Source organism: Dreissena polymorpha, chromosome 3 (genome assembly GCF_020536995.1).
Source record: "Dreissena polymorpha isolate Duluth1 chromosome 3, UMN_Dpol_1.0, whole genome shotgun sequence".
NCBI classification, from domain to species: Eukaryota; Metazoa; Mollusca; class Bivalvia; order Myida; family Dreissenidae; genus Dreissena; species Dreissena polymorpha.
Genome location: NC_068357.1, coordinates 17,974,180 through 17,987,260, shown reverse-complemented (window position 1 = coordinate 17,987,260; position 13,081 = coordinate 17,974,180). Strand labels below are relative to the sequence as shown.

Here is a 13,081-nt window from a genome sequence, read left to right as displayed (position 1 = left end):
GTACTTTGACCAACGAGTTCAAAGATGAGCATGTGATGTACCGATACTCGCTAGTATGAACCTGTAATTAACGCTTTAAAAAAGCAAACTATGAATTCTTTGTTTGGTCATTTCCGATACTTGTTGTCTAACTCCTTCCTTTGTTCGTAAAACTTGCAATAGGGTGCATCACACGTTGAAGCGCTTAGTATTTGTCACAGTTATTTTACTGAGAAGGGTTGGTACAATTTCGGTAGATAATTGAACTGTTAATAGGCACTACCCATGGTAATTGTCACAACGCTTATTATACTATCGGGCGAAACCATTGTTTAATACCAGCTTACAAGGTTATTTACCCAATAACGCAAATGTAATGGTCCGTTGTCCTCAGGCATGCACCTGCCATGCTTTAAGATGTTAATCTGGTTGTAAAACCCCTTGATCAAAGTGTCATTAGATATCGAAAACAGGACCGAAATTTGGTAAAATAACGCTGTAAAATATACTGTCCGAAAACTTAGAGACATTAATTATGGACGAAAACTCGTGTGTCCGAAAATTAAGAGTCACGAAAAATAATTATTTTTGCTAAAAATAGGGGTGTTCGAAAACTTAGAGTGTCCGAAAACATAGAGTAATTACGGTAATAATACAATAAACCCAAATTTCCAAGAACAGATCTTAATTTGTCATATGGCAGATTATGCAGTGTTTTTTGCACCTCTTGGGAATGGGGCCGGGTCCATTTGCATTTCGAAAAAAATGCAGCGTTAAGACAAAAATTGGAAATGAGTGCTGTGAACTTGTGCTAAAAATACTTTAAAATTGAGAATATAAGTAAATTCAATATTGTACTTATAGATATGGATTTGAGATGTGTTAAATATTGAGACTTATTTAAAAAAAAAAAGGAAACCTTGGGAATTTTTCGGTCCCATTTGGGAAAAATATGTACTTATTTCCATTTAGAATGGGGCCCCCTACTGAACCCAAATTTGATAAGAAAAATAATCTTTAAGCTTACTGCACACATAAACATACCCCAACAACACAGAGTTTATAAAGGTCAGCCATCAGCGTGGTCCAGTAGTTTGGCCAGTCATGCTTCATAATCTCCACTACCAGCCTCGATATGGCATCTTTGATGTGAAGCTCTTCCTTCAGTATGCCGTTAGTGCCCTAGACATGAATATGAAAAACACATGTGCCTTGGCAAAGAATATGGAAAACTCAAGTGCAATAGACACAAATAAAAGGTGTTTCCTTTTTACCTAATGATAAAATATGACATTTCTGCAGAGAAATAACAGCAGTGAAAATAAACAAATTGTAATTTTCACCGGTAAAAAAACAACAATTTTTTGGACCTTCTTTTTCAATTTTTAGATTTTCATATCAACATTTACTTCCCTTGTTTGACCCACTTAACAAGTTTTTTTATGATCACGAGTGACATAAAATTGATATTCCATCGAATCCAACAAATTTTCTTTTTATTTTATGCTTGTTTCACCGTTTATTTACATTGTCAAAGAGTTTAACTGGATAATTTCGCTAGATTTATGCGAACACGATGCAAACACTTATGATGTCATTTTGTGAATTGAAATGTATTGAGGCACACCATGGGAGAAAAGGTTACTTTTCAGCGAACGGAAAACAGCTGTTAATTATTTTCTTGAAAAAAAGGCATAAATGAAACAGAAAATGTGTTCATGTCAGTGTAAGATGGTTTGTTATTTCACTCGTGATCATAAAAATATAATAACATCTGAGACTTGCTCTTGGGTAATGGGGTAAAATGCATGTTATTAAAGTTTGGACATGTTCAGCTTTAATCATAAATTAATGGTTTATTTCGTCTAAAGGAAGCATCTTCATAGTGAAAACCTGTTTAGGCTAAAAAAAGTCATCCCTGATTTGCCTGTGCGGACTGCACATGGATAGTAGCTAAGATGACACTTTACGCACATGCATCATGAAAAAGCAGATGTCTGTTTCAAAAAGCTGTAATGACAATAATACAAAAGAACACACAATTTCATGTTCTAAAAAAGAAAAAATTACCTCTGCAATCAGCTGCAAAGAAAACTGCTTAAGTTGTTCTCTATCTTTCAATTCCATGTTATTCCACTTATACCTGCAGAAAAGAAGAACATTTTCATAATTTGAAAACAGTAAGTATATTGTTCTGATCTCTAACTATTCGATCTCTGCAGTAAGAAGTAACGCTAACAAATAAAATTTACAAAATGCAGAAATATTTTTAAATCTAAATGAGAGGGCCAAGATGGCCCTAGTTTGCATGAACGACTATGTGTGTGACATGTTTCAAACCAAGGGGTATGATATGAACAATCTTTGAAGAAAACCAAAATCTGATGTCACATACTGATATTAATTTGATTTAAACCATTTCATCTGCACAACTCTGGGCAGGGACATTTACAACTGAAGAATCTTTAAAATTAATTTCTTCATTTTGGTAGACTACCTCCTTAAAGATTCTGAAATTCTTTAGGTAAAAGTCTGCAAAACACTTGCTTGATGCTGTGTTCCAATAACTGTAATCCAAAATGGCGTATCAGTGGTGGATACTCTCTGTCAGAAAACATCATTCCCACCTGCATACAGTGTGGAGATGTCTCCTTGAAATGGTCGCATATCTATAATATGTAAACAAATGTTAAAATATTAGGTGGAGACTTTAAACATTTATATTAATGTTATCAAAATTTAATCATATTATCCTAGCTAAAATATTATTAAACATATTATATATGGAAAATCAAAAAGTTTACAATAAAAGTCAGGATTTTTGTCATGACACTGGTATTAATGATTTAAGTTCAAAAAGTTTCCTACAAAAATCACAATCGAGAATCAGTTTTACCAAAAATTTATATAAAAACATGTACTGTCTTCCTCTAATGACAACACTTGTTAGCAGTGTTTTAAAGGTATCTTTTCATGGTTTGGTAAATTGACAAAATTGAAAAAAGTTGTTTCAGATTCGCAAATTTTCGTTTTAGTTATGATATTTGTGAGAAAACAGTTTTACTGAACATTTACCACAGTCCAATATAGCCATTATATGTATCTTTTGACGATTTGAAAACCTAAAAATTATAAAGCGTTGCAACGCGAAACGATTGAATCATTCGGAGAGTTCTGTTGTTGTTGTTTAAATTTACGAAACTACGAAGATTGCTTATATAAGGTATAAAATACTTATTCTGTGTATACTCAGCGGAATAGCCGAGAGGGCTAATGCGTTTTTACTTCAGACTAACTCCAGGACTCCGGGGGTCACTGGTTCGAGCCCCGGTACCGGCTACTTTTTTTTCCTTGTTTTAATTTTATTCTTGATTTTTTATTGGAGCTTTTAAGATCCAATGTTTACATTTATCAATATAAAGCATTTAATGACAAACTTCAAAATATGCCAAAATCTGTGAAAAGGCCCCTTTAAGTGACACCTAATCAGCAATATACATGTTTATATATATATCATTTATATCCAAAGTGGACATTTTTATCTTTTAATTGAAACTACTATGTTAACTAAAGTAAAGGCAAGGACAAAAATCCCTGAAAGTTGGTAGTTTTATAATGAGACCCTTTGAGAATTGAATTGAGTGCAATCTAACATATTATCAACTTACGCTATATTTCATAATAGCCATACACCCTGTCTTCCCTTAAGATTAAATACACTTTAAAGTAAAACGGAATTCCATATATGACCCAGCCTAAAATGCCAGGATTTTTCAGTACCAGGTTGGGAAATACAAGAAAAATTGTCTGGACATTTGACCAAAAAGCAGGACTGTCCTGCCAGGACACATACATCGATCAATCATTCCACCTTTACTTTAGTCAATAGTCAGTATGTTAAATACAAAAACTATATTTCTGGTCAATATCAACGCTGTGTTTAAAAATGTCATGAAAACACACGTTCCCCATTTTCCGAAAGTAAGCGAACATCGAGTGCTGTTCTTATTCAACCAATTGTCAATTTACTCTAAATTTAGATAGATGCAATATACACAAAAAGTTAATTTATGTGAAACATCAATGTATATTGATCAGCATTCAATTTGTTTGATATACAAAATCAGTGTTATGACAGTTTTTTTCAACATGCGGTGGTATAATAAAGTATCTTTTGACTTAATTGGGCCGTTGTTGGCTTTTATTTCAATGCGACATATCTATAGATAGCAATTAGCGACCCCTTTCATGAAAACACCTTGGTGTGAATGCCTGATAAAATCCTTAATGATATGTAAAAAACCCACTTGTGCACTCGAGTAGTAGAAGTGGGTTGTTAAAAGGGCGATAAAGGGTTAAGCGATGGTAAATTATAGCCAAACAGACCTTTAATAGCGAATGTTATTGTTAGCCTATAGAAAGCACTTCTACTTCTTCTTCTACCTGTCAATAATGGTATCCGGACAAACGGCACCCGGTCAATCGGCACCCAGTGTTTTTTTGCATACGCGGACAGTCGGCACCCAGTAAATTTGTCGCCACGGACAGTCGGCACTCTTTTGTCGACCCGGACAATCGGCACCCGATTTATTTGTATACCCGGACAAACGGCACAATTTTAATGTTCCTGTAATAGCTATATGTATGGACAAAATCGTTGTGTTTTTATTGGGGATATTACTGAAAATTCTGTTGAAATTGGTTTTAATTTTAAATCGATTCCCGCTTGTAATTGATTAAAACATTAACAAGCGTATTTGTAAATTGTGACAACACATAGTGGTAATTACGGGGATAATTAGTTGATAGTGATTAAATAATTAGTTCATCAAGCAATGTTCAACGTAATATAATTGCAGAAAACAAACGGCATGGAAAACAAAATCAGCCGACAACATTCGCTGCGATTTTCAATAATGACCATTGACGATTAAATAATAATTTCCGAAAAAATAATGCAGATTGAACAGTCACCGATAATTGGTTAAGCACGGGGACATAAAAAGAAATTTTCCGAAATTTATCACTTCTGTCGGACACTAATTGAGAAAAACGCTCTAGGCCAGGATGTCGCACAAGTTAATTGACGCGTGTATGACAATACACAGGGTCGAGTGTGTACACAGTAATCTCGATACCGATAAAATAATCGCCATTGTCGTTAACAGGGCTAGCGCTGGCCCAAAAAATGTTTGAGCCACCCAGATGTAGGGGGGTCCGGGGCATGCCCCCCCCACCTGGAAATTTTTTGGACCCTAGATTGTCTGTGGTGTGTTTTGGACCTATTGCCAACCAGTTTTCGTTTGTTTCAAATAACAATATATACTATAGATTTTTCATATTTCTTTTAATGACAACAAGCACATGTCACATATCATAATGTGAATTAAATCACAATTTTCATAGTAATAGAGATATTTTAATACAGCGCATTTTTAACAACATGATGAATGGCATGTAAAATACAAGCATACATTTCATTCACAAAATACATTGTTTTGCTGCTTTACTGCTTGCTGGCATCAACGGCATGAGTATGATCTGAAAATATAAAAATAAATAAATACATAGTCAATCTGCATACATACATATAGTTAGACTATAGCATTTCAAAGTAATTTCAAATTAAAATTCCTCTCATCTTCAAAATCTTACCTTTAGACTTTGCATGTTTCGTCACCGAGTTTTTTTCAGGATAATGCAACCTACAGTGAACGTGTTGGAATTCTGCACCTTAATGCATAGGTCACAGTACATTGATTTTGATTCATTCTCAAAGCGAAGCCAATTATTATCAACTTTCCATGACTCTTGGAATGCTCTAGTTTTTTGTGTTATAATTATTTTGTTTGTTTGTTCAGACTCATTTTCGTCCAAAGGACGCTTTAAGGTTAAAGAAGTCATGTTAGCGACTGTACGGACAAAGTGGTTACTTCCATTTATATAGTAGACGACATGAATTAGTCTTCCTATGCGTTACAAATTCGTAACTTTAATTAAATTTTAATTGCAATTAAACCGCGCGTGTTTTTCACGTTTTCCTTTGATTAAAATACGCCGCTGTTAGTTATCATAGTGTGGGAGTAAAACGATCAAATGAATTAATTAACACCTTTTCATTTCAATCGAAAATCGGCAGAAAGTTGTAACATCAACGACATAGAACTGATTATTTAATTATCACTCTTTAATTTAGATTGTTAGTCAGCTTGGAAATAATTAATTTATTGTCACGCTTATTTTCATTTTTAATCTTATAATACGACATTTGCGACCATTCGCTATTTTGTTTGCAGACGACAATTTTAACTGTGTATTCATAGCTCCATCCATTTTTACGTTTCATTCAACAACGTCATTTCATGTGTAAGCCAGCTCAGTTTTGATTGGCCAGCTACCATGTGCACTTCAATAACAATAAGGTCAAGCGATGTCTCGATACAGGTGCAGACCGGTTTTCGTTCACTGTTCAAATTGCGAATACTTTATTGAAACAAAGAGAAAAATATAAAAACCAGTTTCGGGTTAAAATGGCGGCTGTTTTCAATGAAATTTTACGAGATTTTAGCATTTTCGCAAATCGAATTTTTCTTGAGCCAAATTCTCAATATTTACTCAAATGGCTCAAGTGGCGAACGACAGCGCGAGCCCTTGTTAATGTCTGGCATCAGCTTGAGCACTGGTTGATTATTATTGGTGTTTTCACTTCAAATACACTTATATATGTTAATGCAGCAAACTAACAAAATATCGCGGAAAGAGAAAACTAATGCATTTAATGTCAACCGTACTTTCGATTTATTAATCATCTCTTTGACCAAAGCAATTAGCAGATTAGACGAATTAGTTCAACTAGGTGTCATCCGTGTATTGTGGTGTTTTCAAATTATATATTGTATGCATATATTTGAGCAAGAAAAATGCAAGCCAGTTGTAATTTCCTTACTATAATTTTATTTGTTGTCAAAAAGTATAATGGCCTTTAATCGGGTGCTGTTTGTCCAGGTATACAAATAAATTGGGCGACGATTGTGCGGGTATACATATAAATCGGGTGCCGTGGTGTAATGGATATGGTGTCCGCCTAGCCACCTGGGGGTCACAGGTTCGTTCTTTAGATCTCCCCCAAAGACACCAAGTACTGGTTCTAGGCCCAGGACACGGACTCGACAGCTTTAATATAAGCCTTAGTCTTTCGATGCAATAGAGCTAAAAATATATAGGTTCAAACTTAACTAAATTAATCGGGTGCGGTTTGTCCGTGTATACAAATAAATCGGGTGCCGATTGTCTGGGTCGACAAATTTACAGGGTGCCGACTGTCCGTGTTTGCAAAAAAACACTGGGTGCCGATTGACCGGGTGCCGTTTGTCCTACAATCGTCAATAATACCAGCAAGGGGGCCAGGGGCGTTACTTAGACAGTATAGATAGATAGATAGATCTGCTACGGGACAAACATCCCAAAAGCGTGAATGTCCAGCCCAGATCGGGACGTCTGGCAGGTATGTCTGACCGTGTAAAAGTAAAGACATTATGACAAACACTTTTTTTAACACTAATATTGGGACATTTAATCATCCGAATACTAATACACTATTTACAAATGAGTGACGTACCTGCTGTGCCTTATGTCTTTCCGATTGCAAAGCACCTGGATGTAAAATTGTTTCCACGGCTAGCTTTAGAGTATCGATATCATGTGAATCCATACTTCATTCATAATAATTATATCTCATTTAAAGATAGTTAACGATATGCCCAGCCGGTGTTTCGCAAAAGTTGTCTCCCTTTTACGGTCATACTAAATACCACTAAGGACCGCTAAGTACCGCTAAGTGTGTCCAGACAACTCGCCCCATTGCCAACTCGCCCCAGGACAAGTCGCCCTAGAAATAAGACAAGTCGCCCCAAATTTATTGGACAACTCGCCCTAACCGAAAAACAACTCGCCCTAATTTATTTTCGTATAGTTTGCGAGGCATGCATTAGAATAAATGTGTATTTGATCAGTATTTTGAATATATGTCAATATATTTAATACGAGTTAAATGATGTGTCTGTTACTTTTGACTATAATTATATACAATTATTTTGCTAATGACATATTTGTTAAGTAAGCTATGCTTGTTATTTGTGTATTTGTGTTTGATGTTATTATCAAGAAATGAATGCGAACATTATACTTGGTCCGTTTTTTTGGTTTTGTATTTTATATAGAAAAACTGTACAATGCTTTAATCGTTTACATACAAACTTTGATTGCTTATAATTATAAGTTGTTATTGGCTGTTATATACGTGCGTTTGATTATTATAAGCGAGGCTGTTTTCGGAGAAAAACCGAGTTATTGTCATAGCCTGCTCGTGGCACCCGTTATGCGAAGCTCTTGTTATTATTATTATCCATAAAGTAATTCCTATGTGGCAGCCCTGTCTTGAAAACGTGTGAATCGTCAAACAGTAATATTGCCGGCATGCGTTCATTGTCTTTTCACGAGTTTATTAATGGGACACACTGTATCCTTGTTTGGTGTGATTAAAGAATAAAGGAATTAATGCCGTTGTGTTAGTACTGTTTTGAAAACGTATGAATTGTAAAACATTAATTTGCCGCCATACTTTCATGGTCTGTCGACAGATTTATTAATGAGACGTATTGTTTGGCAATACGCTGAGCTATAATATGCGTAATTGAGTCAGTTAACGCGGCAACTACTAAAAACGAGGTAAGTAAGAGTATGCATTAACTGCACACAGGGAATGATATACAAAATCCATTATTTTATTGATTTGTCCTTAATATTCAAACATCCTAAGCAAGTTCATATGAAGATATGACAAACCATACAATAATTTGAAAGCTTGTTTCGAGTTCCTAAAACATCACTATTACGAATTTATCAGAACAGAACAAATCTTTTATTACTCCCATTTTATTAATTCGATAGTCAAACTAGTGCCTTCTGTAATCTGCCTTCCTTATCAAAGATTATCGATTACCAACCATCTCAGTGATGTTACTGACAATAAACTCTTGTGATGTCATTAAAGTCATCCAGCTACTTCTCGGTATATGGATTAATAAAGGCAGTTCTAAAATGCTTAGATATCGGAGTTCAACCGATACTGTTGCATATTACTGATGTATAAATTAATTAAAATAAAAACAATCATGAGAGTAAATATTTATACTTGGATTTTAAATTTGATTCAGGAAAGCTTATGCGTTAAAGTATGAAGAAAACTAGATAAATGGATAACCAAAATGTCAAATAAACGCAAAACACACATCCAGTATTAATCCAGTACTAATTAAATAAAGTAGAACAACATTCCGATCTCACTATGAAATTGGGGTCAAGACTATATCTCTTGCCATTGACATAAAAAATAGGACTGTACGTTATAATTTCGTCGAGAAATTTGTGTTGGTGGAAACTGTCCGATATTTTATTATATTAAAACAGTGTTAAATTTGTATTTATTTTCAATACCACAAAATCCTATATATTGCAAAGTTCTATTTCAAGTTAATAAAAGGCTTTGCGTATACTCCCTACTGACATAACATTTTGTCTACTAATTTTTGCTGATTTAACAAATGAGCTGTATTGCAAAATTGAAATGATAAGGAAAACGAGAAGGAAATGTTATACAGCTAAACACCGTTGTTTACGATCATGGTAGTCGGGACCGGCGAAAATAAATGCCAAAACTAAATTTTACATACAACTTATATATTAGTATGTAAGTAGATATACAACATTGCAAATTTATATCAGCACATCTATAATTATTTAACACGAAATTCCAATAGTTGTTATTAGGAACTCGTGTACGACTCAGTTTACTACTAATGTATATAAGGCACAAATAACTGCCCTGACAAGAAGATTTGTATCAGTTTGGTTTCATATGCTTTAATCTGTAGACAATTACGACAAATATCACTTCATAGGCGTGAAAACTTAATTGGGGTTGATAGGTCAGCGTTGATAGGTGCGAACCAATGACAATTATTATTGCGATTCAAACAATTATTTATTTTTGCTGTAAACAATGTTATAGATTATGAATATGAACTTTGAATTTTATTTTTTTCCCGTGTTGGTCGTTTGGTCATTGAAAAATAAGTCCAAAGATGTATTATTATCGGGAACACCGTAAAATCTACTTTCGTTTTCTACTAAATATTGTTATATTATAAATATCTTCAATAAAATGTATAATTTATATAACAACATAATTTATAGCGAGTTGTTAATACATTTGGGGCAAGTTGAATTTCGGTTGGGGCGAGATGTCCAATAAATTTGGGGCGACTTGTCTATTTTGGGTCTATTTTAAAGAATAAGTCCAAAGATGTAAAATTACCGGGAACACCGTAAAATCTCCGTTTCCGCTAAGTACCACTAAGGCAATGAGTCAACAAAAAATATTTCAGACAATATAACGTAGTGACGTCACCATCTTTGTAAAGAATGCCACTAAGGACCACTAAGGTACCACTAAGGACCACTAAGGAACTACTAAGGACCACTAACAAGTCATGTATGTAATTTGTAGTGATAAAGGGATATGAGGATATATATTTGTGTTTCTCTTGGCTATATTCTTTAACTTTTTCTAATCATTCAAAATGCCATCAAGACCACGCAAAAAGCCAAACTTGAAAGATGGCCTTGTGCTGTGAGTAGTGTGAACTGTTCAGTTGGATCTGTTCAATAAATGACTTTTCTAAAAATGGATTCATGCCCAGTGTGAAGGATGACATGAAAGTGACTTGATTTTTTTATCAGGAATATCATACATGTGTATCTGTATAAGTGTTGACCACATTGATTCTTTTATGTCTTTCTCAATTTCAAAAAGATAATATGTAATCCTTTCTCCGCTTGATGAAATCAGCTGCGTGTAAGTAATATTTTCCTCTCTCGAATTTGTATATTTCGATCATGTAACCACGATGCCTTCTGCATTTGAGCGTTCGATATATAAGTTCTTTTTCAGTCTTTCCTCATAATTTAAGTTTTGGAAGCATGTGAGTTGCCTTAATTTTGTGGCCCGCCTTTGGACTCCTTCGATTAAATTGTTTCATTTTTTATGTGTGGAAACCAAACTGAGCTGGCGTAGTCTGGATGTGATCTTACAAATGCTTTGTATAGTCAGGGTGAAGAATCAACGGGGTTTAAAGGGGGGCTGGACAGAATGTAAATACACCGTTAAGAACTTTATTTTTGCAAATATCTCAAGTTATTTAAATTCATTTGCAAAACTCTTTAATGCATACAAGACAGTTTTTTCTTGCGGTTTGTGTCAATATCTTAAAGGGATCTTTTCACGCTTTGGTAAATTGACAAAATTGAAAAAAGTTGTTTCAGATTCGCAAATTTTCGTTTTAGTTATGATATAAGTGAGGAAACAGTAATACTGAACATTTACCATGCTCTAATATAGCCATTATATGCATCTTTTGACGATTTTAAAACCTAAAAATTATAAAGCGTTGCAACGCGAAACGATTGAATAATTTGGAGAGATCTGTTTTTGTCGTTAAATTTTGTGCAACTACGAAGATTGCTTAGATAAGGTATAAAAAAAGAAAAATGTGTTTTTGTTGGATTTATCATACTATACTTAGATAAGGTATAAAATACGTCAGGTATGTGTACTTGGCGGAATAGCTCAGTAGGCTAAAGCGTTTTTACTTCAGGATTCTGGCAGGACTCCAGGGGTCACCGGTTCGAAACCTGCTCCGGGCAATGTTCTTTTCCTTTTTTAATTTTATTCTTGATTTTTTACTGGAGCTTTTACGATCCAATGTTTACATTTATCAATATAAAGCATTTAATGAATAAGTTAAAAAATGCCAAAATCTGTGAAAAGGCCCCTTTAAGGCGTAAGAGTAAATCCTTGAATACTTCTGAAATCGTGGACAAAATTTCATGTTGCGTGAAGCATAACCGTATAAATAAATGCAGTGCACATAGGATTTTAGAACAAGAACACATGCTTATTAAATAAAGTAATTCTGATGTATTTCACACTGCCATAATAAAGAAGCATAAAACAATCTGTCTAGTTGAAATTCGTAAGAAAAAGTGTTTTTCAAAAGTAATTCGAAAAAAGCAACACTTACCAGTTCCAACAAAGTCACGTGATCCTGCACCCGGTAGTAGCAGAAATGATTTTTTTATCAATGTTTTAGAATGTTCTTCGGATCACTGCTGACACTGGAATGGCTTTTTAAAAATCATTTTTTTCATTTGTGTTTTTCACACGAGCGCTTGTCATGCACTATGACTCCCATGTCTTTCTCCTTATTGATTCTTTCTAGTGCTGTCCCCATAAGTATGTTTTGATAATTTGATTTTGGGTCATTTTTTCCAACATAAAGGTATTTACATTTGTTCGGGTGGAATTTTAATAGCCATGTATCACCTCATTTCTCCATTCTTTGTAGGCCTTTTGCAACATTTCTGTCTTTGTTATCATTAATCAATTTCGATATTTTTGTATTGTCTGCAAATGAGTATACTGATAATTGGACAGTGTCCGGCATGTTGTTTACGTAAATTACAAATAATATGGATCCTAACACCAAGCCTTGTGGTATGCAAGATGAAACTTCTTGCCAGTTTTAGCGCTGTTAACTGCAACTGTCGTTTTCTTCTTACTTTTTTGACGACATTGACTATGTTATACGATTGTGACAATGGTCACGGGTCATTTTGACCTAACGCACTGTAGATGTGTTATATCGGATTTGAATAAAACGTTCTTCGTCTTTTTATATAATTATTTTTTTACATGTGCCACATTTGCGATGTTGCCATCGGTTGCACCAGTCATGCTGGCTGGGCCGCACCTGCTGAACGCATCCTATACAATGATAGGAGACCATACCACAACACTCGCACAATGTCAAAACACATTAAGTTAATACTCGTGAAGAAATACGTATAATTTACACGATTTAAAAACACTACATATCAAACGCCAAATAAAGTCCGGAATATTTTTCAATATAATGAATACAAACGACACTACTATAATCCACTTTGACACATGAACGGTTTATATATTTAGCAATAATTCTGG

General features: G+C 34.4%; 1 protein-coding gene across 1 annotated transcript in view; it reads right to left on the bottom strand.

Moving 5' to 3' along the window:
- LOC127872065 (exportin-5-like) overlaps positions 1-7,767 on the bottom strand; it is an 84,923-nt gene extending 77,156 nt beyond the window's left edge. The window contains 4 exon segments of the mRNA XM_052415398.1: positions 1,024-1,161; positions 2,050-2,122; positions 2,527-2,648; positions 7,598-7,767. Coding sequence (XP_052271358.1) covers positions 1,024-1,161; positions 2,050-2,122; positions 2,527-2,648; positions 7,598-7,690 — 426 coding nt within the window. The 5' untranslated portion in view covers positions 7,691-7,767.
- Between the last annotated feature and the right edge of the window lie 5,314 nt (positions 7,768-13,081).